At 39.0% G+C, this 27,876-nt stretch overlaps 4 protein-coding genes across 7 annotated transcripts; 3 read left to right on the top strand and 1 right to left on the bottom strand.

Moving 5' to 3' along the window:
• The first annotated feature begins 7,381 nt into the window (after positions 1-7,381).
• Positions 7,382-9,437, top strand: fibina (fin bud initiation factor a). The gene has a single exon (XM_028585579.1). It carries the CDS (start codon positions 7,539-7,541, stop codon positions 8,166-8,168), a length of 630 nt encoding a protein of 209 aa, XP_028441380.1. The 5' UTR covers positions 7,382-7,538; the 3' UTR covers positions 8,169-9,437.
• Positions 9,438-11,957: 2,520 nt separating this feature from the next.
• On the bottom strand, positions 11,958-14,686 carry tmem276a (transmembrane protein 276a). The gene is made up of 4 exons (XM_028584782.1): positions 13,714-14,686; positions 13,203-13,316; positions 12,968-13,105; positions 11,958-12,826 (listed from the first exon to the last, which is right to left on the bottom strand). Exons 1-4 carry the CDS (start codon positions 14,102-14,104, stop codon positions 12,579-12,581), a joined length of 891 nt encoding a protein of 296 aa, XP_028440583.1. The 5' UTR covers positions 14,105-14,686; the 3' UTR covers positions 11,958-12,578.
• Positions 14,687-15,612: 926 nt separating this feature from the next.
• Positions 15,613-18,725, top strand: spi1a (Spi-1 proto-oncogene a). Its single transcript, XM_028584783.1, has 5 exons — positions 15,613-15,811; positions 16,310-16,400; positions 16,475-16,659; positions 17,697-17,862; positions 17,990-18,725. Exons 1-5 carry the CDS (start codon positions 15,785-15,787, stop codon positions 18,298-18,300), a joined length of 780 nt encoding a protein of 259 aa, XP_028440584.1. The 5' UTR covers positions 15,613-15,784; the 3' UTR covers positions 18,301-18,725.
• A 1,657-nt stretch (positions 18,726-20,382) lies between these two features.
• On the top strand, positions 20,383-26,520 carry LOC114559829 (protein regulator of cytokinesis 1). 4 transcript variants are annotated; one of them, XM_028584778.1, is made up of 14 exons: positions 20,383-20,734; positions 21,233-21,365; positions 21,469-21,591; positions 21,684-21,917; positions 21,992-22,162; positions 22,570-22,719; positions 22,843-22,990; positions 23,094-23,230; positions 23,322-23,417; positions 23,832-23,978; positions 24,082-24,192; positions 24,296-24,403; positions 24,974-25,144; positions 26,066-26,520. In XM_028584778.1, the coding sequence occupies exons 1-14, from the start codon at positions 20,724-20,726 to the stop codon at positions 26,135-26,137; spliced, it is 1,812 nt and encodes a 603-aa protein (XP_028440579.1). In that variant the 5' UTR covers positions 20,383-20,723; the 3' UTR covers positions 26,138-26,520. The 4 variants fall into 4 exon arrangements, with proteins under 4 accessions (XP_028440579.1, XP_028440582.1, XP_028440580.1 ...); XM_028584779.1 differs by lacking the exon at positions 20,383-20,734 and adding an exon at positions 20,815-20,971 and having other exon boundaries at positions 24,974-25,077; XM_028584777.1 differs by lacking the exon at positions 20,383-20,734 and adding an exon at positions 20,816-20,971.
• Positions 26,521-27,876: the final 1,356 nt, after the last annotated feature.

The raw sequence follows: 27,876 nt of genomic DNA, 5'->3' as shown, positions 1-27,876 counted from the left end.
AAAATATATTTCTATCTTGTAGTGACGCCATCCCATATAAAGGGAGGATGCTGAAGAAGTATAAGTGTAGGCAAAGTCAGGGCAAACAATATGGAATTTATGAAAGGAAAACACTGAAATGGAGGCAAAACAAAAAAAAGCTTCAAATTGCAGAAAAGAGGGAATAAATAAAACTTAAAACCTGCAGCATCACAGCAAGCTGCCATCTACCATCATACAGTGGTGAAAAAAAAGCCTACTCAAACCCTTTCCTTAAGTAAAAGTAACATTACAACAATGTAAAAATACTTCACTACAAGTAAAAGTCCTGCATTCAAAAGCCCCACAGAATGGGGCCTATTATCAGCAAATCTACTCAATGTATCAAAAGTTCTTGTTCTGCAGAAAAAGGGCCACTGATAAATTATATTACCTCTCTCTTTTTGTGACATACTGTAGGAACAGGAACAAACTAAACGGGGACCAACACCTAAAAACATCGCTCTATCATTCTTTAAATTTTCAAAAATTCCACAGGGTATCTTTAATGGTTGAACATAAAGAAAACTGTTCATGTTCGGAAAGAGGGAGGGGAGCAGCCGCATACGGTATCTTCTCCCCACAAAAAGAAAGATGCTCTGCTTCAATTTGAAATATATTTTTCAGCTCAGTTGCACATAGCAGCAGTAGGGGGCTTTCTGCAGGGCACCAAAGGTAATCCTGTAGGACTGTCCACCGATAAAAGGAGCAGCGTTATTCACATTTTGAGCAGAGCGGTTTTCCAGAGACATAACTACAGCCACAGTTTAATCAGTTATGTTAACCACTCTCCCTCGTGTACAGACTGTAGACATTAGAGCACCTCCAGCTGACTGATGTTATTCATATAGCAAAGATTTACAGTGCAGGTTAGGAAGGTAATCAGTGGGGCTGCTGAGACTGTGGCCATAAATCCAACGGTACTGAGGTGTGAACAGGACAGGGAGCCAAGGATGACCAAGGGGACAAAAGAGTTACAAAACTGGCGTCCGTAAATCATCAGCTAGCTGGGAGCAAAAAATTGCTTCCAACATTATAGAGGGAGACGTTCACTACTCCACAACCTGTATTGAATTTAATCTTTTATACAGAGATCTGTTTTCACAAACATACATGACAAAACATGTTAATACAAATCTGTTCCACTGAATTTATTTGAGAAGTTAATTTTCAGTCACAGTGGCAGCTGGCAATGTTGGTCTGTTGGAGTTTTAAGCATGAACTGACAGCACACTTGAAAGCCTTGTTTAAACTAAACAGAGCAGGACAACGCACAAATCCTACACCAACATGTTGTTTAAATCATAAACTGTTGATGTAGGTAAATAGGAATTTTAAGATTATTGCCTACCAAATAGACATTTTTAAGAACCAAGCCATTTCAAGCAATACAAATGTTTTAAAAATTCTAATATAATAAATTATAAAATATAAATTTTTTATATAATGCATTTTGCTGAGCAGCTGGTAAAGATAACAGTTCAGCAGGCATGGTGGTAAATGCATAGTTGGGTGAAAGAAGGGTGAGATTCAAATATGAAGCATGAGTAACAGCAGTGACAGATGAGTTGACCTGAGTAAAGCCTCCTTCTCTGAGAAGCAGCAACCTTGGATTACTTTGCAGAGCTGGAAGGAAGAATTAAGTAAGTAAAGTTTATTTAAATAGCACTTTTCACAGATAAAATCCTCGCCTTAAATGACACATCTTGCGGAAATCCACTAAAGAACATTTATTAATGTCAACAGACATTGAAAATGCTGCACTTTTTGCACAGGAAGAATTCTTTAGAGCAAACAACATACAAATAACCAGTGGTGTAGTCTACGCGATACGCAGGTATACACAGTATACCCACTAAGAAAGCTCCAGGATTTCCATATACCCACTTACAAATGCACAATGACATGTAACAACATACTTTCCATTATATTTTTGCTATATTTTGAATTGTCATCTGTGTTTTATTTTGATAGGCTAAATTAAGGTATTTCCACTGTAAATTGGTGCATTAAAGTGCAGGAAATTAAGAATGCAGGAATGGAAGTCTTTGAAGCTCAAAGTTTCCCCTGGGGAAGACACCCAGATGCCCCACTTTGATGTCCATTCTGGTCCATAAATGTATATACAGTATACCCGCTAAAATACATTAGACTACACCACTGCAAACAACAAACAGAATGATTAGCAGAGTAAGGAGGGACAAGGAAATCCTGAGAAGCGAAGAACAAACACTGAACTGCTCTCTAAAAGTGTTAAACACATTATGTCATATTTCTGACATTATGTGAAGACAATTCTGCATATATCCATATAATACAGTCAGTGTCTAAGCTTGGAAGGAGCGGAGCTGTGTCTCTGGATTATGGACTGATTGAAATATTGTAGACGTGCCTCCACAGGAGAGGGACCAACACACAAGTTGTCTCTCAGAGTTGGTGTCAAAGACGAGCGCAGAGAGAGTCATTTGTCAACACTGTTCCATTTAAAAGCAGGGACATGATGAAAACGTACCCTTTCATTTGCACTTTTGAATTAACACCTGTAACCTTTAGTGGGTTGATTTCCAGTGGATCCATTTGTAGTGCTCCCACTTTCCGTTTGTGACCTTATTGCTTTTAAACAATGGTGAGTGTGTGGGTTTCTAAAAGCGTCATCATTCAGCTGTGGTTTGTGTGTGTAGGAAGAGAGAGAGAAAAAGTACTACTAATTTGCCCACAGACATACATATTTAGGTTTAGCTCTTTAGTCCTGAATTACAGTATTTTTCCTTGGATTTCTTCTCTTTGTAACTAAAATGATTCCTTCATTTCAAATTGAGCATTTTTTACTACATCTCCTCAAAATGTTATCCATCTTTACCAAATTTGGCACAGAATATATTTGCTCGGTTAAATATTCCATGGGATTTTCTTGCATAGAAATGTTGCCATTTGAAAAACTGACACAAAACCAAAGGTTTTCCAAAGGTTATGGCCAAATAGGTAATTATTCAAATTTTATGCAGAGGTCTGTGCTCTTTGGGTGCTTTCTTAAATTGATTGTTGATTAGTGAGCGGTAGATTCCTCTAGAACCTTGTTTTATTGAAGGGCTACATAAATAAACCACGCTTCACTGCTACTAACTGAGTAAAAAAAGTGTTGTATGTTGGAACATTAAGGTTTACTGTGAGACTGTGACTCTGCTGCCTATCTCTGTAGCCTCCCACACAGCCTGCAGGCCCTCGACCCTCCTGCTCCCTCAGATCAGCACTGTGAGGAAACACATTACCACCATGTGAAAGGCATCTGTCCAAACTGCAGCCTTCAGGCCTCTGTACACATACACACACACACACACACACACACACACACACACACACACATACACACAGTAGAGGATCAACAAGAACATCCCTCCCAACTTTGATAAATTATTATTTGTTGTCACATCTGTTGTACATCTGCTTTCAGGCAGCTTTGCCCTGCAGTGACCCAGCCGCTCTGCTTTGGCGAGCCGCTCAGTTTACTCTATCTGTGTTTATGTTGAGAGACACTGTATTTATTCAGGTGTGTTACTGAAGAAGAAACAAGGAAAGGCTGCATGCCGGAAAGCTTCAAGCTGTCTTTGCTTGTATCCTTTATTCAACAGTGTGTTTAGCAGTATAACAGTATTTTTCAAACAGACATAAAGCTTTTTTTTTTTTTTTTTTTTTTTTTTTACTTTTTGACCCCTTGGTGACCTATTTAAAATCTCTCATGAACTACTGTTGGGTCATGATTAAAACTTCAAATATAGGGGCGGCCTCTAGCTTACCCAGTAAGAGCATTCGCCCCATGTTGGCTGAGTCCTGCAGCGATGTGGGTTTGAGTCCGACTTGCTGTCCTTTGCTGCATGTTATCCCCCTTCTCTCTCTCCCCCTTTCATGTCTATTCACTGTCACTACTTAATAAAGGGAAAAAGCCCCAAAAAAATAATCTTTAAAGCTTCAAAGATAAATTCAATAGAAGGGGCACACTGTGTATGTGTCCTAAAGATTGAATAATCAATATTCTTATATTAACAATCAGTCAACCGATGTGTGTGATGTGAAGGGGTTATTTATAGTGACAAACCTACAGAGAACTTTCACTTAACACATCGCTCAGCTCATTGTTTTGGTTGTCTGACCCACAACTTTACTGTTTTGGTTTAGTCTTGCTAATCAGGGTCATATCCAGCCATAGCAGGCAGCTGTTCTGAGTGACAAAGCTCTGTATAACCCACTGTCCACTAGTTTTGTGTATTAAACAAAGTTAGTGAGCTGGTGAACAAGAAGAACCAGATATTTCATCTCCACAATCAGCTGCATCTGATTAATCACCCTGTTTGCACTAAAGTCTCCATTAATTAAAAAATCTACCATAAGCCTTTTTTCTGTCAGAAATGTTGACAGTGTCATCAATAATATTAATACAGGCTGCATTCCATTTAGCTCATAGTTTCAGGCCGCTACCACTGTTTATGCTGTCTCACTGATACAATGAAATGGAATAGAGCCATCGCTAACGTATGAATTACACATGTGCTTTTCCTGCATTTTGACATTCAAAATGTCTGCTCTGAAAAAGGCCTATTTCCTCCATCATCTGACCTTCACACTCACCTGCCCCCAATTCCTTCATCAGCTCCCAGAACATATCTGTATCGTCCCTTTAGCACTTGTTTCCTGACAGATTGGGCCTCAAGTGTTCCAGCTTTGTTTTCTTGTATCTACACTCCTGTGTGTTGAGTCTTTGATCCCAGCAAGTTTTTGGACTTCTGCCGGCACGATCTCTTTGTTTTGTTTTCCTGCTGACAGCTTACCTGTTGCTGACCTGTATCCCTCCTATTGACAAGGTAAATCCTGCCTTTATCCCTCTGCTGCTGTCTGAAGCATCTGCTGTGGCTCTCAAGTCAAAACTGTTCAAGAAACAACTCGAATATTAAACGCTACAAATATCATTTAATTTTCAGATGTTTCATCCGCTATTCCCAAAATGTATTTTTCTTTATATATATATATATATATATATATATATATATATATATATATATATATATATATATATATCTTCTCTACCAAAAACACAACAACCATGCTGTTCCAAACACTGTTTGGACATGAATGGATGGATCAAACAGAGGACAAACCAAGCCATAACCAGTTCTGTGTTTACAGCTTGCCATATGTTTCCAGTTTGTGCGAGTGTAGCTAACATGCTGAGAGCCATATCTGAGACCACCCTGGGATGATGTAATTACCCAGGACAGGATGTGCAGTAGAGGGAATCGTAGCCCAGGGGATTCCCCCATCATGCAGTAATGTCATCACCTGAGTAAAGTAATCAGAGTGAGCTCTAACTACACTCTCACAGACTGGGAATCCGCTAGAAATGCATCAACTAAGAGCTCCACTCCACAAGTTACTGATATGAAAATATATTCCTCCTATTCCTGTGTACTGTTCATAAGAAGAAACAACAGGCCGTCTGTTCTTTTATTGCATGTAGTTTTTTTGGCATTCAAATAACATAACTGATCTAATTTATTGTTGTTTATTGCAACATTCTTGAAAGATTAAATATAAGGATTTTTTTTATTTAGTAATTTGATTTATTTTAATATGTGATCAGTATTATAGCCAGACCTATATGTGAATCAGAATGATGTAGCAAAAACAAGACTTGGACTTGACTGCTATGTGCAGTAGATGGATTGCATTCAGGCAGGCCTTGACTATTTCATTATTAAAAGAAATTGGTTGTTATGTAAAATATAAATAAAAAAATAGCTAAATAAAAGAAATGGTCAAATGCCATGTAATCGTTTAGTGACTTTGAAAGACTAAATATGTTTTGCTTGTAGTGACTGACATAGATAAGAGCACTTAAAAAAAAATTACAGAAGGTCACATTTCTGGTAATTGAATATGCCAATTGAGCTCCTGATAATATTGTCACGATTTCAGCAGGTGGACCCAAATGCAAGACTCTTCCAATCAGGAGTGCAGAACAAACACACTTTATTGTGTCACAACAACTACAAACTCATAACCACAGAGAGAGACGAACCGACAAGAGACAAAGGAACACAGGGGTGTAGAAATACACAGACCAATAAACAGAAAGACAGGGGATTGGACAAGACAGTAAAGAGCAACAGGTGAGAGTGGAAACGGAGGGAAACTAGCGAGACAATTGGGAACAGGTGAGAACAGAACTGGAGGTAAACTAACAAGAGAGGAAGTGCAGACCATATAAGGGGAAGGGCGGAGACAAAGACAGATGACAGACAGGTAACAACAGAACACAGCAACAAGCACAGATAACAAAATACACAAAAAGGCCACAAGAGTGGCACAAAGGCAAGCAGTCTCAGCCGGATCCTGACAAATATGCACAAATTACTGCTAAATGACTGACATATGTTTTAAAAGGATTGAACCTTCAACCTCCTAACTTCATTTGATCCTTTCACCTCACATTATGAAGTTAACACCTCAACTTGGTGTGCAATTCCTGAAGCTGTTAATTAATATGTTCATTCTGTCATTTATTGTTTACACCGGCAAAAAGTCATAGTGTAGTATGTCATAAAGAGTCATAAAAAGTCTTAATATAATATGTCAAAAAAAGAAGAAAGAAACTCATAGTATAGTAGATTGTCAAAAGACACAAAAAACTCAGAGTATAGTATATCAAAGTCAAAAAGGTCATAGTATAGTTTGATGAAAAAGTCACAAAAAAGTCATAGTATAGTATGTCAAAGTCATAAAAAGTGATAGAAAAAAATCACAAAAAAGTAATAGTATAGTATGTCGAAAAAAGTCATATTATAGTATGTCGAAAAGTCCAGAAAAAACGTCATATATAGCATGTTGAAAAAAAATCCCAAAAAAGAAATAATATAGTATGTTGAAAAAGAATCACAAAAAAGTCATAGTATAGTTTGTCGAAAAAAAGTCATGGCATAATATGTCAAAAAAGTCCCATAAAAGTCATACTATAACATGTCAAAAAAATGTATAGTATAGTATGTCGAAAAAAGTCATAGTATAGCACGTCGAAAAAAAGTCATTAAAAAGTCATTGTATAGTATGTCGAAAAAAGTCATAGTATAGCATTTCGAAAAAAATCACAAAAAAGTCATAGTATAGTTTGTTAAAAAAGTCATAGTATAATATGTCAAAGTCATAAAAAGTCATAGTATGAGTTAAGAGTCTGATGTGTCCTCATAATGAAAAGTGAAATTGTTGTAACAAAACTAAAAGCTACTCATAAGGTTTGAAACCACGACCATTGAGGTCTTGAAAACAACATAGGCTTAGTTATATTGCTCTGTGTGACTTAGGAAGTGTGGTTGGAGTATCAGGGGCCACCAGGGGCCCTCCTACTGTAGCTTTAAACAGGCGGACTGCGCCTTTTAGGTGACGGGGGACTGTAACATGAGTCGGGATGAAAACTGTGCGCTGGGTCCGGCTGCCAGTGCAGATGCTGTTCGCCAAAGAGAGAGAAGGGGTGCATGATGGATCCTGTCCCGCTGCTGCTCATCATAGTCACATTTTTGCCGTTTTGCTCGGCAGTCTACACCGGGCCCCTCCAACCGGAGATCTCCAATGGCACTTTCCATCACTTCTTTGTCCCGGACGGGGATTACGAGGAGACTGAAGACCCCGAGGACTGCCAGATGCTGTTTAAATTCTCGGATGTGTATCCATGTGGCGCCTCTGAAGAGAGGGACTCCGTGGTGAGGGACGACTTCATCATCACCACGCTGCAGGCGGAGGACGCGGCGCGACTGTTGGAGGGCATCGGCCGGACTGTGGCGCACGACCTGGACGGAGAGGACAGCTACGGAAAGTTCCTCCAGCGGGAAGTCTCTCAGATCGGAGAAGCGTTTTCTAACGTGGACAAGTCTCTAATGGAGCTGGAGGTGAAGTTTAAACAAAGTCAAGAAACTGAGCTGAGAGAGGAGCAACAGCTGAACGGCTATGTAATGAAGCAAGTGAGTGACATCCGGGGAACTCTGAGGGAAACTACAGACATCTCTCTGGGACTGAAAGATAAACACGAGCTGCTGTCTCTCATCATTCGCAGTCATGGTACCAGACTGAACCGCCTAAAGACAGAGTATCTTAATGTTGGCTCATAGTGTGGTTATTGAAGGCTGTGTGTGTGTGTGTGTGTGTGTGTGTGTGTGTGTGTGTGTGTGTGTGTGTGTGTGTGTGTGTGTGTGTGTGTGTGTGTGTGTGTGTGTGTGTGTGTGTGTGAGACCCTCCAGTTCAACAAACAACTGGAAAGTTGTGGCTTATGAATTAATATCTCTGACGCTTGGCTATCCCCATTCTTTGGACTTGTCATTTAAAGGAGCTTTAACACAAACATCAAGACATTCCAAAGGAAATGTGAACATAAATTATGTCTGCATGGAGTCCTCTGTGCCACCAGAGTATGAAAATAAAAGCCCTCCAAGTAGATTTATCAGCCTCTGAATCAATATTATACCTATAAATTTTTGTCTGTATGGTTTAAATTATGTTGTTTAGACATTTGTAATAACTGATCAAATAAATGCTTTTTATTCATCTCATATCTTAATATCCCCTTTTACTTTTAAGCAAGACATTATGTTTCAGTGTCTTTAACAATTACGAATTTTGATGTCAAAAGTATTTCATGTTGCATCATATTCATAAGTTTTCTCCTGCATATACAGTACACAAACTGACATACGGTGATGTATTTAATGATGGTCTTTAAATTACCATGTTTGTTGTTGGCACTACAAGTGCCAGTCTTGGCTGTCCTGTCAAAGTGGCCCTGGTTAATTGGCGTTTATGGTCTGTCTTTGCCTCCCACTTCCATCTGGAAGTCATCTACTCGAATATGAAGCATGTTTGTCGGAAAGCAGCCACTGTCTTCATCATCTGCTCTTTTGTCTGTTATGATCTGTAAAATGTGTGGTTTATATGAAATGTCATTTTGTTGAAAATCTGACTGGTTTTGGATGATGTCATTTTGACTAAAAATAGACTCAAAAATGACATAAAGCTTGTTTAAATCTCTAAAGAAATAGTCTCTCTTGCTCTTCTGCTGTGTTGACATACAATATCTTATTTCAGACATGCTGTTTATGGGGAGGAAAGTTGTTTTGAATTCTTGAGAGGCATTAACTCTAGCTCCTCCACAATTCGCTGTGCTTTTAATTTAATATTTTGAATGCCTTTGGTAGACATCTGTGTATTTTCTCTCTTTAACTACTGTTTAAAACTCTCTTGTTCCAGCCAGTCTGCAACAACCACAAAGTAACTGCCATAAGCGTGCCCACTTTTTTACAGAGATCATGTCTGTGCAGATGTGAGGAAGCCAGATGGGCTGCCATGGGCGCAACTGGGTGTGATTTCCTCTGTCTGGTTTTCCTCACAGTCCAGCTTCCCCTGAGGGACCCCTTTTTAAAACAGCTCTCTGTAGCTCAGCACAGTGTGAGCTCAGCCAACCCCGTCAAAATACCCAGAGCTGCAAAATCTCCATGTGCAGAGAAACCCTATATGTCTGTATGCCTCTTAATTTCCAGGGGCACTGCACAGGGCTCACAAAATTTGATTAAAAGATTTGGTTAAAATTTCCACTGTGAGTAAAATTTAGAGCAACTCACTAAACCTCTGATAAACATCTTATTTAATGTGTCTTTTGTTTTACTCAAATCAATCATTTTAACTACAAACCTTAACAACATATTATCATGGTCCTCATCAGCAGGTCAAAATGTGGTAATTTAGCTTTTTCAGGAGCTTTCAAATGCATTTCTGCGCACTAATTCCATTACAACTGAGAAAACTCCCACTGAGCAAAGTCCATTCTCTGACGAGGACCGTGTGATATGGACGAAAGCCTGCTGAAAAGGAGGAAGTGGACCTTGAGTTAAAGTTAGTTTGTTAAACTGTTCTATTCACAGTCTAATATTTACTCAGACAGTGGTGGTGAAGTTCTGAGATTTTTTTACTTAAGTAAAAGTCCTGCATTCAAAAAGTAAAAGAACATAAGTGTTAGCATCAAAATATACTCAGAGTACCAAAAGAAAAAAATATTCATGTAAGATGACCCATTTCAGAATAATATATATTATATTATTGGATTATAATTATGTATGCATTAATGTGTACCAAATAAACAAAATGCACAGGTAACAAGTGTGTGCTGGAATTTTCTTTCTTTTTGAAATGGATCTTCAAGGGAACTAATTGCCTGCACCACAAAGGAGACAAAGCAAGTGGTGTGTGTGTAGCTTTCTATTCATCTTGCATTAATGTCTACATCACATTAATGATGCAACTGGTAAAACTGGAGCTGATTGTAACTTTAAATACTGCCAGGTAGCTTCATCTATAATATATCTTAATTCATTAGTTGGTTATAATTTCCATAATGATCCATAAGTAATCAAGTAACTAGTACCTGAAGTTATCAGACACATGTGGCGGAGCGAAAATAGTTGCCTCCAAAATGTAATGAGTAGAAGTACAGATTATCAGAAAATGGAAATACAAACTGGACAATAGTTAAGTACTTAGTTACTTTCCATCACTGCTGGGGCAGTCTGTATTTTCTCAAACAATACCCTCATGTTACTTTTGAAGCACTGGCCATTTTTACATTTTTATCTATTTCAGGGTAAATAAGTACTTTTTACTTTTCCATTTATCTGACAGCTGTAGTTAGTATGGGCACATGCAAAACATTGACTGAGCTCATAAATTTGAATGCAGTTAGACTTTAAATAAGCCATTAGTATGTGAAGAAAGTAGATGGCCTACTATATTAAATTCCTTTTTTATAATGTATAATATGCTATATAGTACATGGAGGATTTTCTCCTCATTAAACACATGGGGCAGGTGTTCTGTGTCACTGCTCCGAGTTAAGTGCAGTGCAACACTGCAAAAATGTTGCACTACACTTAACTAATACAGTGAGTTTTGATATGTTACTCCAAATACTTATTTTTATTTAAAATATCAAATTAGGAAAATTTCATTTAGAGTGGTATTGATACTTTACTTAAGTAAATAATTACTTCTTCCCCCTCTGCAGTTTGTACAAGTCATTCACGAGCAGTAGGCAAAAGGGGATTACTGCTGCAATATAGCGGTTTAATTTCAAAATGTCAAATAAATCATCTTTCAGCTTGTCACAACATGCAGATAATTCTCCGCATTTATGATATACAGCACACCATTTATTCTATCATGATTGTATAATTATTTACTTACAAGTCTCCAGTGGCCAACATGGTTTTAACCAACAACTGGGGTTTCCTTCAAAGCTGCAGCTGCACATAATAAATCCATGAAGACAATACATATAATCTGAGTAACACAAGTAAAGAGGAGATGCTAAATAGCAGAGACACCAAAGAAAATGAGTGATGATATTAGAGGTGAGAAAGATTTAATTTCGAATAAACGTGGAAAAGTAATTAAAGCTAACAGTCCCTGGAATGCATATTGTCAATGGAAGAAAGAAACGTATTCAATCATAATACAAATTTGTCAGAGTTAATGTTGTAATCTGGATTTACAACAATTTCTTACTTCATAATTAATATTCATTAAAGGAGCTTTTCTTTCACTGTAATGCACAGCAGACAATTACTTCACTTTTTCTGTTCTATTTTATTGTTCAATTGTTTGTTTTTCATCAGTTTTGTTGCTAAGTTTGGGTCACTGACTCGCTGACATTTGCACATTAAAGTGTTCAAAAGTGGTTGAATAAAACAGACTCCTTGTATCACTAACAGAAATAAAACAGCTGCTGTTTTGACCCCATTAGCAGACCTCGGTGTCTGCTGACATACCAGTGGACTCATGTCATAATGCAAGAGAAAAGACGACCACAAAGAAGTTTATGAGGTCTGTTCAGTGTGTTACATGGGAAGAAATAATAGTTTTGCAAGGCTGTTTTATTTTTCAAAAATATTTTGATGGGGGTAAGACCTTAAGAACAACAAAACATTTCCCTCAAACATAGTATGGTCTTAATGCTCATATTTTTCCTTGAATAAACACAAATGCATCTGCATACAATTCAAAAAGTACATGTACATATCTTGTTTTGAATGGGTACATAATGACACACAGTTGCCCTTTGAAATGTGACGGTTCACATCCATAGTTTGATCGTAAATACAGATTTAAAAGTTGTGCTGTTGATCGTCTGCCAGTGTTTCTTTTTCTCTTTTTTTTCCTTAAACTAGCAGATTTTACAGGAAAAAAAATGTGTATAACTATTTTTCCTCTTGAAGAGCAAGCAATTAACACTGAACAGTTCATTCGTGAAGAGGGACAGAACCAAAAGCACCAGAGGAACTGAAATCATCTATGCCAAATGTCACCTCTTTTTCATCTTCATGTGAGCGAGAGCCAGTGTCCTGTGCTTTCTTTGTGCCAAGCTGTTTGAAGGCTCTCTCTGCTCTGAGTCCCTGGGTATACAGTAACTGTCTGTGCAGCAGGGCTCGTCACTGTTTCAGGATGAGACAGGTGTCTGTTAGATGTGCGGCCGCCTGTCACACACAGCCGTTCTCCTGCCTGGGCTTGTGCACCACTGGTGTGTGTGGAGGGTAGAGGGAAGGAGCGAGTGTACACAGGAAGCCAGCCAGCAACGTCAGGCCCAGTCCACCCCAAGCACAAAACATGGACCAGCCATAACCGTGACTGATGTCCTCTGGTATTCCAAACATGTAGCGAGGATAGCGAGACAGTTCAAAGTTGATCCCAGCCACACATGTGCAGAGCGAGATAATGCAGCATGTCCCTACCAGAGAGAAAGAAAGAAAAGTCAAAAACAACAGCAACCCATTTTCATCTCCTCTGATGCATCGTTTCACTACTCTCTCATTAACAAAGACCTTACTGCCCCTCTGTGGTGATTCAGGGCAGTGCTCTTTAATCTTACCTCCCATGAGGAAGAGAAGTCCAGCCACATACTGCATTAGATCATGCTCCTTGCAGCAGCCCAGCACGCCTATAATCCAACCGAACAGGATGATGGATATGGCCATGCCTACAAAACTGGCAGTCATCCTCTGGAGGTCTGCAAAGCACACAAAATAAATGAGTGTTTGTGGGGGCACTGGCGAGTTTTTCTAAATTTATTTATCAGATTATGAAAAGGCGTTTTGGGAACTCACGGAGCGCGTGCCACTCGTCCTGCCTTATTGTCTTTGTCAGATTGATTGGCAGATTTCTGGGCAGCGTTGATGATGAGTAGTAGTATTTTATTGGTGTGCAGCGCGGAACCAATCCTGTGGATGTAAACAATAAAAAGAGGATGTCACATAAGCACTGAGATCAGATGAAGAGGATATCACAAGGCTCTCTGCTGCCACCCCCTCCCAAAACAAATCACCCAACCCACTTCCACCACCACCCACTCACACCATTGTAGAGCTGCTTATTGTACGCATCTCGAGGCTTCTGTTACTACAGCTTGCCCTTTTGTCTTGGAAAACAACACAGCCCGTCGATTGTAACTGTCCTCCGCTGTAGGCTACTGCGTAGGCCTTGAGGGTCTGTGCGCAGCATCAGCACCTTGGATAGCGCATTCGTGCACAAAGTATTTACTGATAGTGCCTCACACACAACGACACACATGTCACACACACACATTATAGCATAAGATATAATCCCCCAAAACCAAACCTTTAAAGATCAAATCCTCTATCTCCAAGTCAAATCCCCCACGGTGGCACTTTTTCCATAGTCCGGTGATGGTGGAGTTGAATTGCCGACTGCAAAGGGACTCCATTGCCGGGGCAGGAGGCAAGAAGTGCCGCTTGGACCGAAACAGCATTTCGTCGCTCCTCCTCTCCACATTTCTCTCCTTTGGCAACATGCGAAGTGGAAGGTTGTTGTTGGAGATGTAAATGTAGCCGGGGTCGTTTCTTTTGTTTGAATAATTCTTGCAACGTTCCCGGTGCCTCCTCGCGTCAGTCTCGTACCAGTTGTCAGTGCTGATCGCTACTGCTATCAGTCCCAAAGCGCAAAATGCCAAAAAGAGACCTGCCGCGGTTAAAGTCCTCATAGCAGCCATGTTCCATGCGTATTTCGCCTCAATGCCGTAATAATTCCGCGGGACACCAGGACTCCGCTCCTGGCTGCTGCTGCTGTCAGTATTTGGGGCTGGGGAGGAAATTCAGAAATACATGGAAATCTGAAATGCAGATAAATCCCCAAAGCTCAAATTTCTTAGATGTGTCAACCACTGCCTAAATAAGCCAAATTCCGAGGCGGGGGATACATACATTTGGGCCTCGATGAGCTATTTTGGTTGTCTCCTCTCTGCCTCTGAACTCAGTCTAGCCTAGATACTAACCAGTCCAACATTTCTTTCCAGTAGATGGAGACAGAGCAAATATTTGAAAGCACACCAAGCCCCAGGCATGCACTTACAGTAGATCATGATCTGAAATGATGGCCGAAGTTGGACACAGTCTTGCAAGAGGAAGTACCCTCCATCCGGTTTTTATATTTTGTATCAACTCGCTGCTGTTGTCTAAGTGTTAAGAGTTATGAAACACCGAAAGATGGGCCCTATTTAACCCCACAGAGGGCCTCATTTTCTCTGTCTGGTGTAGGCCTACAGGAAACAGTTTCATCACATCCCACAGATTGCCTCTGGTAACTTTCCATCCCCACAGGGCCAAACATAGCAATACAGTGGAATACCATTTAGTTCACTGTATAGTTTTGAGATAAGTCATACAAATTCATACATTTCTTCTTTTTTTTAAATGGCAAAAAGTGGTTGTTTAACCACAGTTAAAAAGCATCATATAGGATTCAATTATTGGTTTTAAGCTAATAATGTCTAGCAGGAATATTACAACACAAACAAGTCAGTGGCTCCGGACATTTCAGTCATGTTTTCAATGGTTTCATTCTCATGGTCAGTACTTCCTCAATTGAAACCATGATGCCAAACTAAAAGAGGAACAAGCTCAATTCCAAACTTCATTTTTGGTTTCAGCTCCTGTGTGCAGTAGCCTAACTCTTAAAAAAATCCCTTCATGAGTTAATTGTTATGGGGATTTGTTGTGATTGATAGTAAGACAACAAGTAAATCATATTTTCCTGCACAGCAAGTGTAGGCAAGCCTGATTTGTGTTAAATGAATAACAATGTCATTTTGTTTAGTTTGTTTTTAAAGTCACATTACTGCAACACTTGAAATGACGAGGGGGGAAGTTGAGGCATACAACGGCACGCCATTGAATATGTGATAACAAATAATGTCTATTTCAACAGTGTGACTGTTTGCACAAATATCTTTAGAGGATTTATACATGCCTCTAAGTTGGTATAGAGTTTAGGAAAAACATAACTTAAACATTCCTATTTCTCTGGACCATATAAACATATTTTGAATAATTATAGATATACTGTAACTGCTTATAATATACTCTCAAAAAACAGGTGTCATTATGAATCCTTGTACAATTATACCTCTTATAAGCAGGAAAATGCATGTAAACACGATTGGCTTATGCTGTACATGACACTCGGCCAACAGGAACTAGCTGATCATATGGATTTGACAATTGGGTGATATGAACGCAGGCTGTATAGGGTCCAGCTTGTTTCTCACTTTCAGTTCCCATTTGTCTGGTGAAGTCAGTGCTCAGGGACGTTGCGTTTTTTAGTGAAGCAAGAAGAAAAAGTTAACATTCATCAGAAGTTTCAAGAACAAAGATTCTCATGCTGCCTTGTTTACATGATGGATAGATATGTCATATCATCTGTAAGTGCTGCTGCTTTACTGTTTTGTGTCTCGTCGTCGTTTGTGACATTCAGAGAATATTTTATGGTTTATTCTGTGTTTTCATATCTTTTTCTAAAAAAAAAAAAAAGTTTTCTAGTAACCAAGTAATTCTAGTGACCAAGGTGGGGCTTATAATTACATGTATTGATTAATATATCAGAGAAGAAGATGAAAACTTACCTTTGGGAGTTTTGTTTGTGTTTTAAGGATGTGGATTCTTTTTTGCTGTGAAAATTGGGAAAGTAACCCTTAACATACAGTAAACCTTATGTATTTGACCTACCTGGTCTGTTACTTTATACTATTCATTTTCCTGTCTTTATGTTCGAATAGAAGCAATAAAGATGAAACTGAATATATAAATAAAAGTGATTCTAGTGTAACAACCGATGGTCATATTTGACTTAATTTTGTCAGGACAAAGAGACTCAAACTTTTACTTTCTCTGTGACTAAATCTAATTTTTCCCCTTCAAAGGCATCAGAGGAAATCATTCCAAATGAACCACTGAATTATCGACCACCTGCAGAGCTGTACCCTTACCTCAATGTGGGGGAGCTTTATGAAGGTGAGAAGATTTCACAGTTGAAAAGAACACGAGTCACTACACAACAGAGTGCCTTACCATCTGTCACTTTTCAGAACACAGATGGACCTTCCACACGGAGCGCGTGCAGCCGACGGACTTTGAGAATTCTCCGGTGGGTCACCTCATCGAGCTTCAGTCTGTGTCTCCTCAACAACTGGTTCAGCCATACCGCTTCAGCAGTGAGTCTCTGCCCCTTCACCTGGACCCACCAATTGGACCTCTCTCTGTGTCAACACAAGTAAGTATGTGTAGAGATGAGTGATGGCTATAGTGTGAAGACATAATCTATACATATGTGACTTGAAATACTGATATAAAAGCATATTGATAAGGAAATGTTCAGCAGGAAAAAGCTCTCTAAATCTAATACCAGAATGTAATTGTTTTACTAGCATGCAGCAGTAACATTTTTTTGCACTGACGCAAAAGCATTATGTCAAGTATTACTACATTATGTGATTTACATAAGTCATATTATCACTGTATTTCCCCAAAGTGAAGAGGCATCCACAGCAGTCAAGTCTATATAAACCCTAGAACAGGAAAATAAAGCACAAAGAAAAACTAGGGTTTTGTTAATTGTTAAGTTTAGGTACTTATTTAACACGGTTTGTTCCCTTTTAAAGTGAAAATGATTGCAAATTAAATTGTTAACAAAGGTTGCCACAAATGAATATTAATTGTTGTCATAAAATGTCAGAAAACTGTGCAAAATGCCCTTTCCAGAGCCAAAGTTGAATCAATCAAAAGACTGCTGGATTTATCCAACCAACAGTCTAAAACCAAAAGACATTCAGTTTAGAAGACAAAGAAAATCGGCAAACATTCACAATTAAGAAGCTGGAACCAAGGATTTTGGGGGATTTTTGTTTAAATGACAATTGATTAACAACATTGTTGCTGTTAATATACATAATGTGGATTACATGCTCCAGAACTGAATAAACAGAATGGATTCTTCGGACTAAATGTATTGCTGCCACTATAATACCAACACAATATGGAAATCTAAAAAAAAAGAAGAAGCTCTTCCATTGCTACAAATATAGTACATGATGTGGACACTTGGGGATATTTTCACTGAAATGTCATCTACATCACGTGCTTTTGTAGAGCATTGAATTCTATTTTAGCCGTTACTTCCTCTTTTAGTACAATGACAGTGTTTAAGCCAAAATGTCAGACAGTGAATAACTGCAAAACAAAATAAAATTGCAGCTCTATCACTCCTCTGTGTAAACTTGAACCATGACGTGCTTTAAATGTCTCCTAAAGATCCCACATTACAACCCATCCCTGTGCTACCAGTACCAGCCCTCTGCCTCGCCTGGACATTACTACTCAGAAGAGGAACAAAGAGGAATCAGTCCCCCGCTTGAGGTATCAGAAGGGGAGGATGAACTCGAAGACCACAACCATTCCTCCTTCAGGAAAGAAAATAGTGAGTTTTCCAATGCAAATTATACCAACATCAAATCTTAATGTACTGAAACTCATATACATACATAGGGAAAACTGATAATTGATTGACTAAATGATTCTGATGAGTCTCATATTTTCCAATCCAGGCAACAAGAAAAAAATCCGCTTGTACCAGTTCCTCCTGGATTTGCTAAGAAACGGTGACATGAGTGACAGTATCTGGTGGCTGGACCAGGACAAGGGCATCTTTCAGTTCTCCACAAAACACAAAGAAGTTCTGGCCAGCCACTGGGGTACTCAGAAGGGAAACCGCAAAAAAATGACCTACCAAAAAATGGCTCGAGCTCTGAGGAACTACAGTAAATCTGGAGAGATTAAAAAAGTAAAGAAGAAGCTAACCTACCAGTTCAGTGAGGAAGTGCTGAGAAATCTCTATCTACGTACGTATCCTCACTGATGAGGGAACAAAGGCTGTCTTTCATTACGCTAAAAAGATTGTGTTTTGCCTGTTTGCAATTTCATTTAGTTTTTCTACCAAGTTTTCTTACCTATTTATTTGTTATTTGTTAAGGCAGTGTACATCCTCTATGGCATTTGCCTCTAGCTATATAAACTTCTTCATTTCAGACTCAAAAGTTTGTACGTGTAAATTTGTGTGTTTGTGTACAAGGATTAAAGTTTGATTAAACATCAGGGACAGTAAATGACTTTAAATAAATATTAAGTTATGTTATTTTTTTGTCAAAATTACTCAAATTAACTGAATCCATCTTAAAACAAGCACAAAATATGTTCCAGCCTACAGCTTATGTGTGTATATTTCAGAGCATGGTGTGTTAATATGTCATTGTTTTTAAGCCTTATTAAAATTGGACAAACAGATGCAATAATGTCACCTACAGAGTAGACAGTAAACAGCTGCAGTAATTAGTACTAGTGATGGAAAGACAAAGAATTAGCCTACAGCACACAACCAAGAAAGACAAGTATTAAACATCTGTGTGTGAGATAGATGGAGACAATTTGAATACAGCTGCAAGCAGATTGTAGATGTGTGGAGTCAGTGAGTCTGTAGCTTACCTATAGCCTATGACATTTGGCAACTGGCAGGGCCTTGACCACAAAATCTGCTGTGCTCCATGCAGGCCTGGAAATAGGAGGATACAGATACATACAAAGGGAAAACTTAAGTTGTGTCATCATGCTAGAAATCCTTTTTGTCATTTTACAGATGATTGATAATCTTGCTTGTTTCAAAAGTCTAAAATTAAATACCATTCACACAGATGGAGATGAGAAATCATACCCCATACCTGATTAAAAAACAGATATGAGCAACTACAGAACAAACATTGGTAAGTCAGAACCAGATCCAAATATACTGGGATCCACAGACTGGGGTCATGGTCTGAAACTGACAGATAGACCTGAGAAAAAGAAACTAGGAGTGAGATAGATAGATCTGCCAGATTGATCTACCCTATTTTAAAGCACAGTTGTTCCGTTTTGGACGGTCATATTCACACTATGTCTATGTTGAAAAAATAATGCGTAACAATAGTCTTGTGGCGTGGGCGTCCGAGGATATACAGCCACGAATGTTTTATAAATAGCCCCAGGTTAAAAAACTATGCGCGCATGCTGTGTGATCAAGAGAGAGACCACCTGTGAAGCATGACCAAAAAACACAATGTGTGTGAATCATAGACAGTATATAGCCTAATGTGAATGTGTGAATGCGCGATAGTAACAGCCTGTCAAAATAAATGCAGCTCTCCCACACCATGGATGTATTAAGAGAACGAGTGCGGGTGGCTGATGGTCAGAAAGAAATAACAGGCTAACTACGCTACAGGTGGAAAAAACAGCTCAATCTTTTGTGATTTTTCCAAAAGAGAAGGAAGGGTAAGAAGTTAATTGCCTGTTGATTTAGATAATGAATGATCGAAGTGCATTTCTCTTCATCATGATTGTAGGTGGCGTTTTATTTTATTTTACAAACCTCATGGCTCCAAAACGAACTATTCCTTCTGAGATGTAGGCAAGTGCACGGAACTACTCAAATACAAGTAACGTTAGGCTACCTCAAAATTGTAACGTTAGTTAAGTAGCATAATAGGCTAAATGAACATTCCACCACTGTTTGATGGGGCGACATTTAACTGTTTTTCCAAGTCAATATGATAGCAATTATTTAATCACTATACTAACGTTACTACTATTTTTTAACATAATTCAAAATAATCTGGAGTAATGTTAGCCTATTAAATAGTGTTTGAAGTAGGCATACACATATCTATTTTCAATGATAGTACTCTGAATGTAAATAAGGTGCCAAAAACCCCCCATAAAAATAGAGCGTTTTTATTAAAATAAACCCGGACCCACAGAGGTCCGGGCTCCGTTACAACCATAGCTCCCAACGTCCATATGAACCGGAACGCTATCGCTAGCTAGAACAATACAACCTCAACAAGGGTCGAACAAATGACATCGTAATAGACGCCTGTGATGGATTATTTAACTTAAGTAGAATACTTCTACAATATATCAGCAGAAAAGTATAACTTAAGAGGCAGAAATATGACTCAGAGGCAGAGTAGGGCGGGTCATGCCTTCGCCATCCTAGGAAACGTACATTTGCGATGCTGAGCAGTTGGTTCCAGTTCATGCATGTATAAAAAAACGGAGCAGTTTACTTCCGTCGACGTCCCTCTAATCAGCCAATCAGAGCTCAGACGTTGTTTGGGGGCAAATTTCAAACCCGTGGAGTCGACAACGGGTTGCTAGCGTTCCACATCAATTCGTTTTATGTTGAAAGACCGCTTTTGCGTGAAGGAAATTTGTTTTTAAATACATTTTAGGAGTCTGCGGTGGAACATGAGAGTGAGGTTAGTAACGTTACCCTGACATTTTAATTAACTGGAATCTCAGTGTTTTACGTTAACAATAGTATATTGAGTTAACGTTAACTTCACAAACTTATTTCCTGATTAGTTAACGCTAGCTCGTCGATCTTATATAAAGCTAGCTAGCTTTAGCTACTGTGAGCAGACCTATGGTTGGGACGAAGTAACGTTTGCCGTAACGCTATGCAATGTGTATGCTGCAATGAGTAATTTTGAATGGTAATTAAATTTGTCTTAATCTCATGTCACTCATGAGCTGGTATTATTTAATGTTAAAACTAGCGATAATTCTACAATACAACATCGGGAAGCTAGCTAACGTTAGCTTTGTAGCATCTAACGTTAGCTCTGTGCTACTAATAGAGTCTGCTACTTAATTTTTTAATTACTCGTTAGCGCCAACGTTAATACTGGACTGGTTTTGATTGGTGTTTTAAATCCAGAACACTGACCCACTCCCACCATTGCTTTTCTTTCCAGTGAAGTCCACGCAGCAGAGTCTGTTGCCTACCTCAACAGAGCACTGATCAGGTTGCAGGATATTTGGGAAGAAATCGGGATTCCGGAGGAACAACGCCTAGATAGAACCAATGATATGCACAAGCACATTAAAGTGAGTAACGTTACCACATAAATTTAAATTAGATTTAATGTCTGTGTGTTGTTCTGATAGAGCTAACAAATTGACACATTTTTGGGGTTCTCTTGTCCTGCAGGGTCTGCTGGACCTAATGATTGCAGAAGAAGGGGAGCTCAAGAAGAGATTACTGAAAAACATACAGTTACATAATAAGGAAGTTAATGATCTGTGCAGGGAACTTCAGCTGCCCCCCTTTGAGGTACATTCTCATTTAGGAGTATGTGGTTTTCTTGAACCTGTCATGGAAAATTGCTAATATGTTTTAGACTAACTTTATGGATTTCCGTGAAGGAGGAAGATGGCTGCACCATGTTGCAAATGGAGAAGAATAGCCGCACACGTCTGGATGTCATGAAGGAGCACAAGAAGCAGAGAATGGAGGAGCTTAAGGTCCTTGTTGCCAAAGACCTTGAGCTGTGTGATATTATGTGCACTACCCCATTTTGCATTGACAAGGACTCCGTCCCATCACTGAAGCAACTTGAGACATATCGTGCCTACCTGGATGATCTGACCAAAGAGAAGGTGTTAATGACGTTCTGCTTTTCTTAATTACTTGCCTTTTCTTAATGTGGTTGTAACCGGTCTTGTCTTTTCAGGAACGTCGTCATGATCATTTTGTGAGTGTCAAAAAGGAGATCATTGTATACATGGATGATCTGGAGCGGCACCCTGAGACCAGTTTTGAGATGGATGTGATGTGTGAGGACGAGGAGGAATTTTGTCTGTCAAATGACAACATTGATGCTCTTAAACTACTACTTAGTCAGGTGAATTTTGTAATATTTGCATCTAGATTTCTGGTAATCTAATGCTATGATTTACAGTTAGATTTGCACTTTATTTTTAACTTTTTTTTTTTTGTAATTCAAGTGGTCTGAGAGAACTAGACTTATGCACCTCCTCTTGGCTCTGTTTTCAGGCTTTATAAAATCTAGCCATGACAAGAGATTTAGGTCAATCACAGGTCATTTCAGAGAAAGCATTCCTATTGGCTGTTCTGCACAATGCATTGCCCCGGCAACAGAGAGGGAAAACTGCAGGAAGATGTCTCACTCAACTTCAAATTCTGTTTTTTTTTTTTTTTTTTGCATTCTACCCACTGCAGCTTTAAGTCTACAATATCATGTAGTGTATCATATTGTAATGGATGTATGATTTGTATGCCTCTTTTCAGTTACAAGAATGCAAGGCTGAGAATGAGCTCTGTTGTTCGGCTTTCCGCACTAAGATCCAGGAGTTGTGGGAAAGACTTCAGATTCCCCAAGACGAGAGGGAAGCCTTTTCTGAGCATATGGTCAAGTCAAAGAAGAGAAACATGGAGGCAGTAAGAAATCTACCATATGTGGTCATTTAGATTAATGATAAGTGATTTCAGATAATTAATTGGTGTGCTGTTTCACCTAACGCCTACATTACAATTTTCAATAATGTGCATCTGTCTTTCAAGCTCCAGGATGAGGTCCAGCGTCTAGAGGTGCTGAAAATGCAGAGCATGAGCCGTGTCGTTGGGGCCATCAGAGCGGAGATTGCCCTTTTCTGGGAGAGATGCTTTTACAGCCAAGAACAGCAGCAAGCTTTTGTTCCATATCATGACGGTGAATTTCTGTTGTTAAAAGGACAATGCCTTTACACCAAATGTATGCTGTTGATCATCACGAAGAGAGAGAGAGTGTCTCAATGCATGTTTTATTTCCCCAGAGGATTTTACTGAAGAGCTTCTCAACCTGCATGAGGCGGAGGTCAAGACCCTGAAGAAGTGTTACGAGGACCACAGAGTACTGTTTGAGGGAGTCACAAAATGGCAGGAGAACTGGACCTTGTACTTGGAACTTGACGTAAGTGTTATCCTCATGGATTTAATGGGGAAGCATTTAAAACAAACTTATCTTAATGTGGTAACGGGTGGGTGTATGTTCCTCATCTCAGAAAAAGGCCAATGACCCCTCAAGGTTCAACAACAGAGGTGGGAACCTTCTGAAGGAAGAGAAGCAGAGAGCTGACCTGCAGAAAAGTTTGCCTAAGGTAAGGAAATGTTTAAAAGTTGTTGTTGTTTTTTAGGTTTTGTGTGCTCAGTAAATACAAAAACAGGATTGCTATTTAAGCAAGTTTCTGCTTGTGTAAGAAGCTGTAAGTTGGAACTCAAAATAAATAAACTTGTCAAATTCAATTAGTCTCGCATTGCCAGACCTTACTTGGAAAAAACACTCTGGGTTATTTACACTTCTTTTAACCAATCACAATCATCCTTGGTGACACCGCAACGTTGGCTCTGCAAAAGCTTAGTCTGTATTTCCTGTGCAAATTGTTGTACACCTGATTTTTACATACTGTAGGGCATTTTAGAAATTGGACGGTTATGTAGACTGACCGTCCACTGTCACGGGTAAATGTGATTATATGATGACTGTATAAATGAGTGTTTCCTAATTGTTCTAGCTGGAAAAGAGTCTGAAAGCCCAAATTGATGTCTGGGAGCAAGAGCATGGCAAGGAATTCATGGTCAATGGACAGAAATTTCTTGAGTACGTGCAGCAGCAGTGGGATCACCACCACACTGAAAAGGAGAAAGAGAAACTGGAAAGGGTGTGTTATTACTTTGATCTAGAACTACACTAAGTGTTAAAAATTCCTGTCGCAAACGAGTTGTCAATATGACTAAATTCTTTTCTTTTTCTTTTTGAATTAGCAAATGAAGAAAACTAAACAGACACAGGAGGACATGTTATATGGAACTTCAATGAGAACACCATCCAAAAGGCGGGTAGCCGGGACTCCCACGCCTGGAAAAGTAAGAAAGGTAAGATGGTGCTGCAGATTATTGCATGCAGAGAGACCCTAAATGAACCTGGGCGAGTGAATGGGTTTAAAAGTTGACCCATTTTCCCCCTCTTGTCTACTAGATCAATGTCACCTCGACCATCTCCACTCCTAACAGCTTCCTTAGTTCAGGCCTCGGTGGAACCATGTGCCAGTCCTCCATCCAGAAACCACCTCTGTCTGCCAGCAAGGTAGGCTCACTGTCTCCCTTTTGACTTATCTCACTGGCAAAATTCAAATTTTTGGTGGCCTGTGGAACGGAAGGTTAGATTGGGTAGCTCTATATCTGGTCTATTCTTTATGGTAATGGAGTTGGGCAGGGTGCCATAATGTTTTTGTTTAACTTGCATATGGATGATTTTTCAGGGCAGTTAAACCCTCCTAAACTAATTTGTTTGTATGCAGATGTGCTTATGTTTTGAAGATAAGCAATAGACTCCGTAAATCTTGTTAAGTGAAGATGCTCTTAAAGTGAGCCCAAATATTTGAGTATATGTATGTTCACAATGGTTCTTGTATGTAAGTGGTGCTTGTCGGTTTGTCAAATAAGAAAACCCTGTCGATTTGTAATATGATACTTGACAGTGTAACTGAAAAATAATTCTACCAAAAGCTGCACGTGAGTTTGTTTTGTTTTCATAGTAACGTGCAAATGTGTGTTCCTTTTTGCATCTCATTTTGGTCCTATATTCTGAAATATTTTAAAATGGAAAAGGTGGGGGGGAGAAGGCACATTATCATTCTAGCTGGTCTCGTTGTAGGGTCTTGGCCTGCGAACCCCTGGACATGGAAAGACTCCCCGTGCACTAGAGCGAAACAAGGAAAACATCTCCCATCTTAGAAACACTCCAAGTGGCACACTAAGGTCTCAGGATACTCAAGATCACACCTTCACCTTTAACTCTGTTGCTGGGTCCTATTCGGAATTTGCGGTAAATGCGGTTTTACATCTGTTTAGTTAGTCCCTCACTACAAAAAAGGTCCACTCAAGTCTGTAGGATTATATAGTTAACCCAGTAAATGTATGGCTTACCATGTAACCCCCATTTTATTTAGTTGGGCTAAAGCAGAATTTCGGTTAAAACCTGTTTGATCTAGACTTCTAAGTCTTAGAAAATACATTTTGTAAATCTGAAGAAAGATTTCCCCTTTTTTTAAAGACTCTTGAAACAAGCCGGATTATCAACCATCTGTAAAATGACAAAGGATTTCTAGCATGATAACACAACTTAATTTAAAATATTTGAGCCCTCTCTTGGTTGGTTAGTGGAGGAACTAAAAAGCAACCGTGCATGCATCTGCCAAGGCTGCATAATGTTAATATTTAGAAACTGATAATTTCCATCAAAACTTGTATAGTGGGCTCCCAGATAGCTCAGTTGGTAGAGCGAGCGCCCATATATAGGGGATTACTCCTCGACGCAGCGGGCTGCAGGTTCGACTCCGACCTGCGGCCCTTTGCTGCATGTCATTCCCCCTGTCAAAATAAAGGCCTGAAACGCCCCAAAAAAATAATACAAAGTGGTAAACAATTCATACATACAATAAATACATACCAGATCATTTTTATTTGAGCTGTATATAGGAAAATGGTAAAGTTTAATCCTCCACTCTTCCTTAAAAAAATTCCTCACATACTAAAGACTCCATCACTTGTTCCCTGGCAACAGTTTAACTTTCCACCACAGTACTTCGAAATCTGGACGTCATGACAAAAATAGTTTATATACATAAGTATACATAAGTATTTCATATTACTTTGCCACAACACTGTGAATACACAAACCATTTGGTATTTTGACCTCTTCAATATGACCAAAGATACTGACGTTACCTTTCACTTCTCTTTACAGAGAGACCTCTCGAAGGCTTCTCAATCGAACGTGAAGTCAGGAGTGCTGAACTCCACTGTCGGTCATCAGTGATGGGTTAAAGGAGCGGCTCCAGAAGTCATCCAGCTCAGCGGTAGTTAGGTGTAGTACTTTAATGTAAACAAAATGTGTAAATATTTCAATCTTTGAACGTTTTGAATCTGTCGATCCTGTTTTCTTAACTTTATTTTCGGCTTACTGCTGTAGCGGTTTTCTCTTGTATCTACTGTGGCAAGTTAACGATATTTGCCCCAAGGTTTTTTTATTTTACATTTTTATTTTGGGGGTTACAGCCTTTTAAAGTTAAACATTATTAACCATATCTAAAGCTCTACTTTGTTTAGTACTGTAGCAGCTAGCCAACACACCATGCTTTTATTCCTCCAGCTGGGATGACAGCTAAATTAGCTTTTCAGAAACAAAATATTTTAAGTGCTTTTTTTTTTTTTTTTTTAAATCTGTAAATAAATGATTATGAAATAAATTCATCCCTACTAATTGTAATTATTTATTATCATGTCATTTCTAATTGTACAATACATGCATGTTTTCATTCTAGCCCCTATGGTTGAGTTGAACAGGTTTTATGTTAACTCTGAGCCTAAAGCAGTATCTGTTAAAGTGCCCATATTATGAAAAAATCACTTTCTGGGATTTGGGGTGTTCTTTTGTGTCTCTGGTGCTTCCACACGCATACAAACTTTGAAAAAATCCATCCATGCTGTTTTGAATGAGATACGGTTTCTGAATGTGTCCTGCCTTCAGTCTCCTAGTGAGCTGTTCAAAATCGGCTCGGACTGTGACGTCACAGTCCGAAATAAGCTGGCTAACCACAACCCTTAGCTCGTAGCGTTAGCATGCTAACGCTAGCATGCTACGTCTGTCTCAATAGCAAAGCACTGCTACAACACACACAAGTTCACCATAATCTACAAAAGAACTACTTACATGTGCGCCCTCATTTAGAAGAAGTCTTCCAGTTAATCCTGCCTTGTAACTGACCAAAGTTGGAGAAACAGGCTCTCTTTTATTGTCTCTAGAGCTAGCTAGCTGACATGATCTACATCTGAGCTACTGAGCATGTGCGAGTGCAATCAAAGATAGTACAGAAGATGAAAAGAGGTCTTGTAGTGGAAGTTTCCTTTGCAGCAGGGAGAAGAGTTTTCAGAGTTTAGTAAATTGAAACCAATAAGACAGTCTGAGACTAGAACTAAGTTGGGTTTTTGTATTTTATTAAAGATATTTGCAAATATAGGATCAACATGATTTCACAAAAGGCCGCAGCCCAGTGTGGAGTCAGTTTCTCAAATGAGTGAACAAGAACACTAGGCTTATATGCATCTTCAGAGTGACAGCACACACGCACTTAGATTATTATGACGCTACAGTTCTTACAGGCAATCTGATACACATGAAGACAATCGGCGAACTGCAAATGCAACATCTTGGAGCCATTTCGCCTCCTCCCTGTATGATTTTCACCCCCCAGTTACATCTTAACTGGCATGGGAAAACTAGAGAGTTTTAGGGTGACCTTGTAGGCTCACATAATGTTCCAGACTGGATGTCTCACAAAGTTAAGAATCAAAATCTACATGTGGAAAATGAGAAACTCTTTCAGCATTTGTGAGAGAAGTAAAGTATGAATTAAACATAAAAATATAAGGAATTGTGCTTAAATGTAATTTTCCCATTACAGTCTCACTCTGTAGCTAAAACAGAAACCAGGTGAAAAGAGGATCTGCAGCAGTGAAAGAGATCTGTGCAGTACAACAACAAAAATATGGTGTTTT

Source organism: Perca flavescens, chromosome 8, assembly GCF_004354835.1.
Source record: "Perca flavescens isolate YP-PL-M2 chromosome 8, PFLA_1.0, whole genome shotgun sequence".
NCBI classification, from domain to species: domain Eukaryota; kingdom Metazoa; phylum Chordata; class Actinopteri; order Perciformes; family Percidae; genus Perca; species Perca flavescens.
This window is presented reverse-complemented; position numbering and strand designations above follow the sequence as displayed.

Coding starts and splice junctions, on each gene's coding strand:
- fibina (XM_028585579.1), top strand. CDS start 7,539: ATGATGGATCCTGTCCCGCTGCTGCTCATCATAGTCACATTTTTGCCG.
- tmem276a (XM_028584782.1), bottom strand. CDS start 14,104: ATGGCTGCTATGAGGACTTTAACCGCGGCAGGTCTCTTTTTGGCATTT. Junction 13,317..13,713: donor AGAGGATTTGATCTTTAAAG/GTTTGGTTTTGG, acceptor TTACATCCACAG/GATTGGTTCCGCGCTGCACA. Junction 13,106..13,202: donor GGACGAGTGGCACGCGCTCC/GTGAGTTCCCAA, acceptor TGTGCTTTGCAG/ACCTCCAGAGGATGACTGCC.
- spi1a (XM_028584783.1), top strand. CDS start 15,785: ATGATGGATAGATATGTCATATCATCT. Junction 15,812..16,309: donor ATAGATATGTCATATCATCT/GTAAGTGCTGCT, acceptor TCCCCTTCAAAG/GCATCAGAGGAAATCATTCC. Junction 16,660..17,696: donor CTCTCTCTGTGTCAACACAA/GTAAGTATGTGT, acceptor TGTCTCCTAAAG/ATCCCACATTACAACCCATC.
- LOC114559829 (XM_028584777.1), top strand. Junction 21,918..21,991: donor ATGATCTGACCAAAGAGAAG/GTGTTAATGACG, acceptor TTGTCTTTTCAG/GAACGTCGTCATGATCATTT. Junction 24,193..24,295: donor CGCCTGGAAAAGTAAGAAAG/GTAAGATGGTGC, acceptor CTTGTCTACTAG/ATCAATGTCACCTCGACCAT.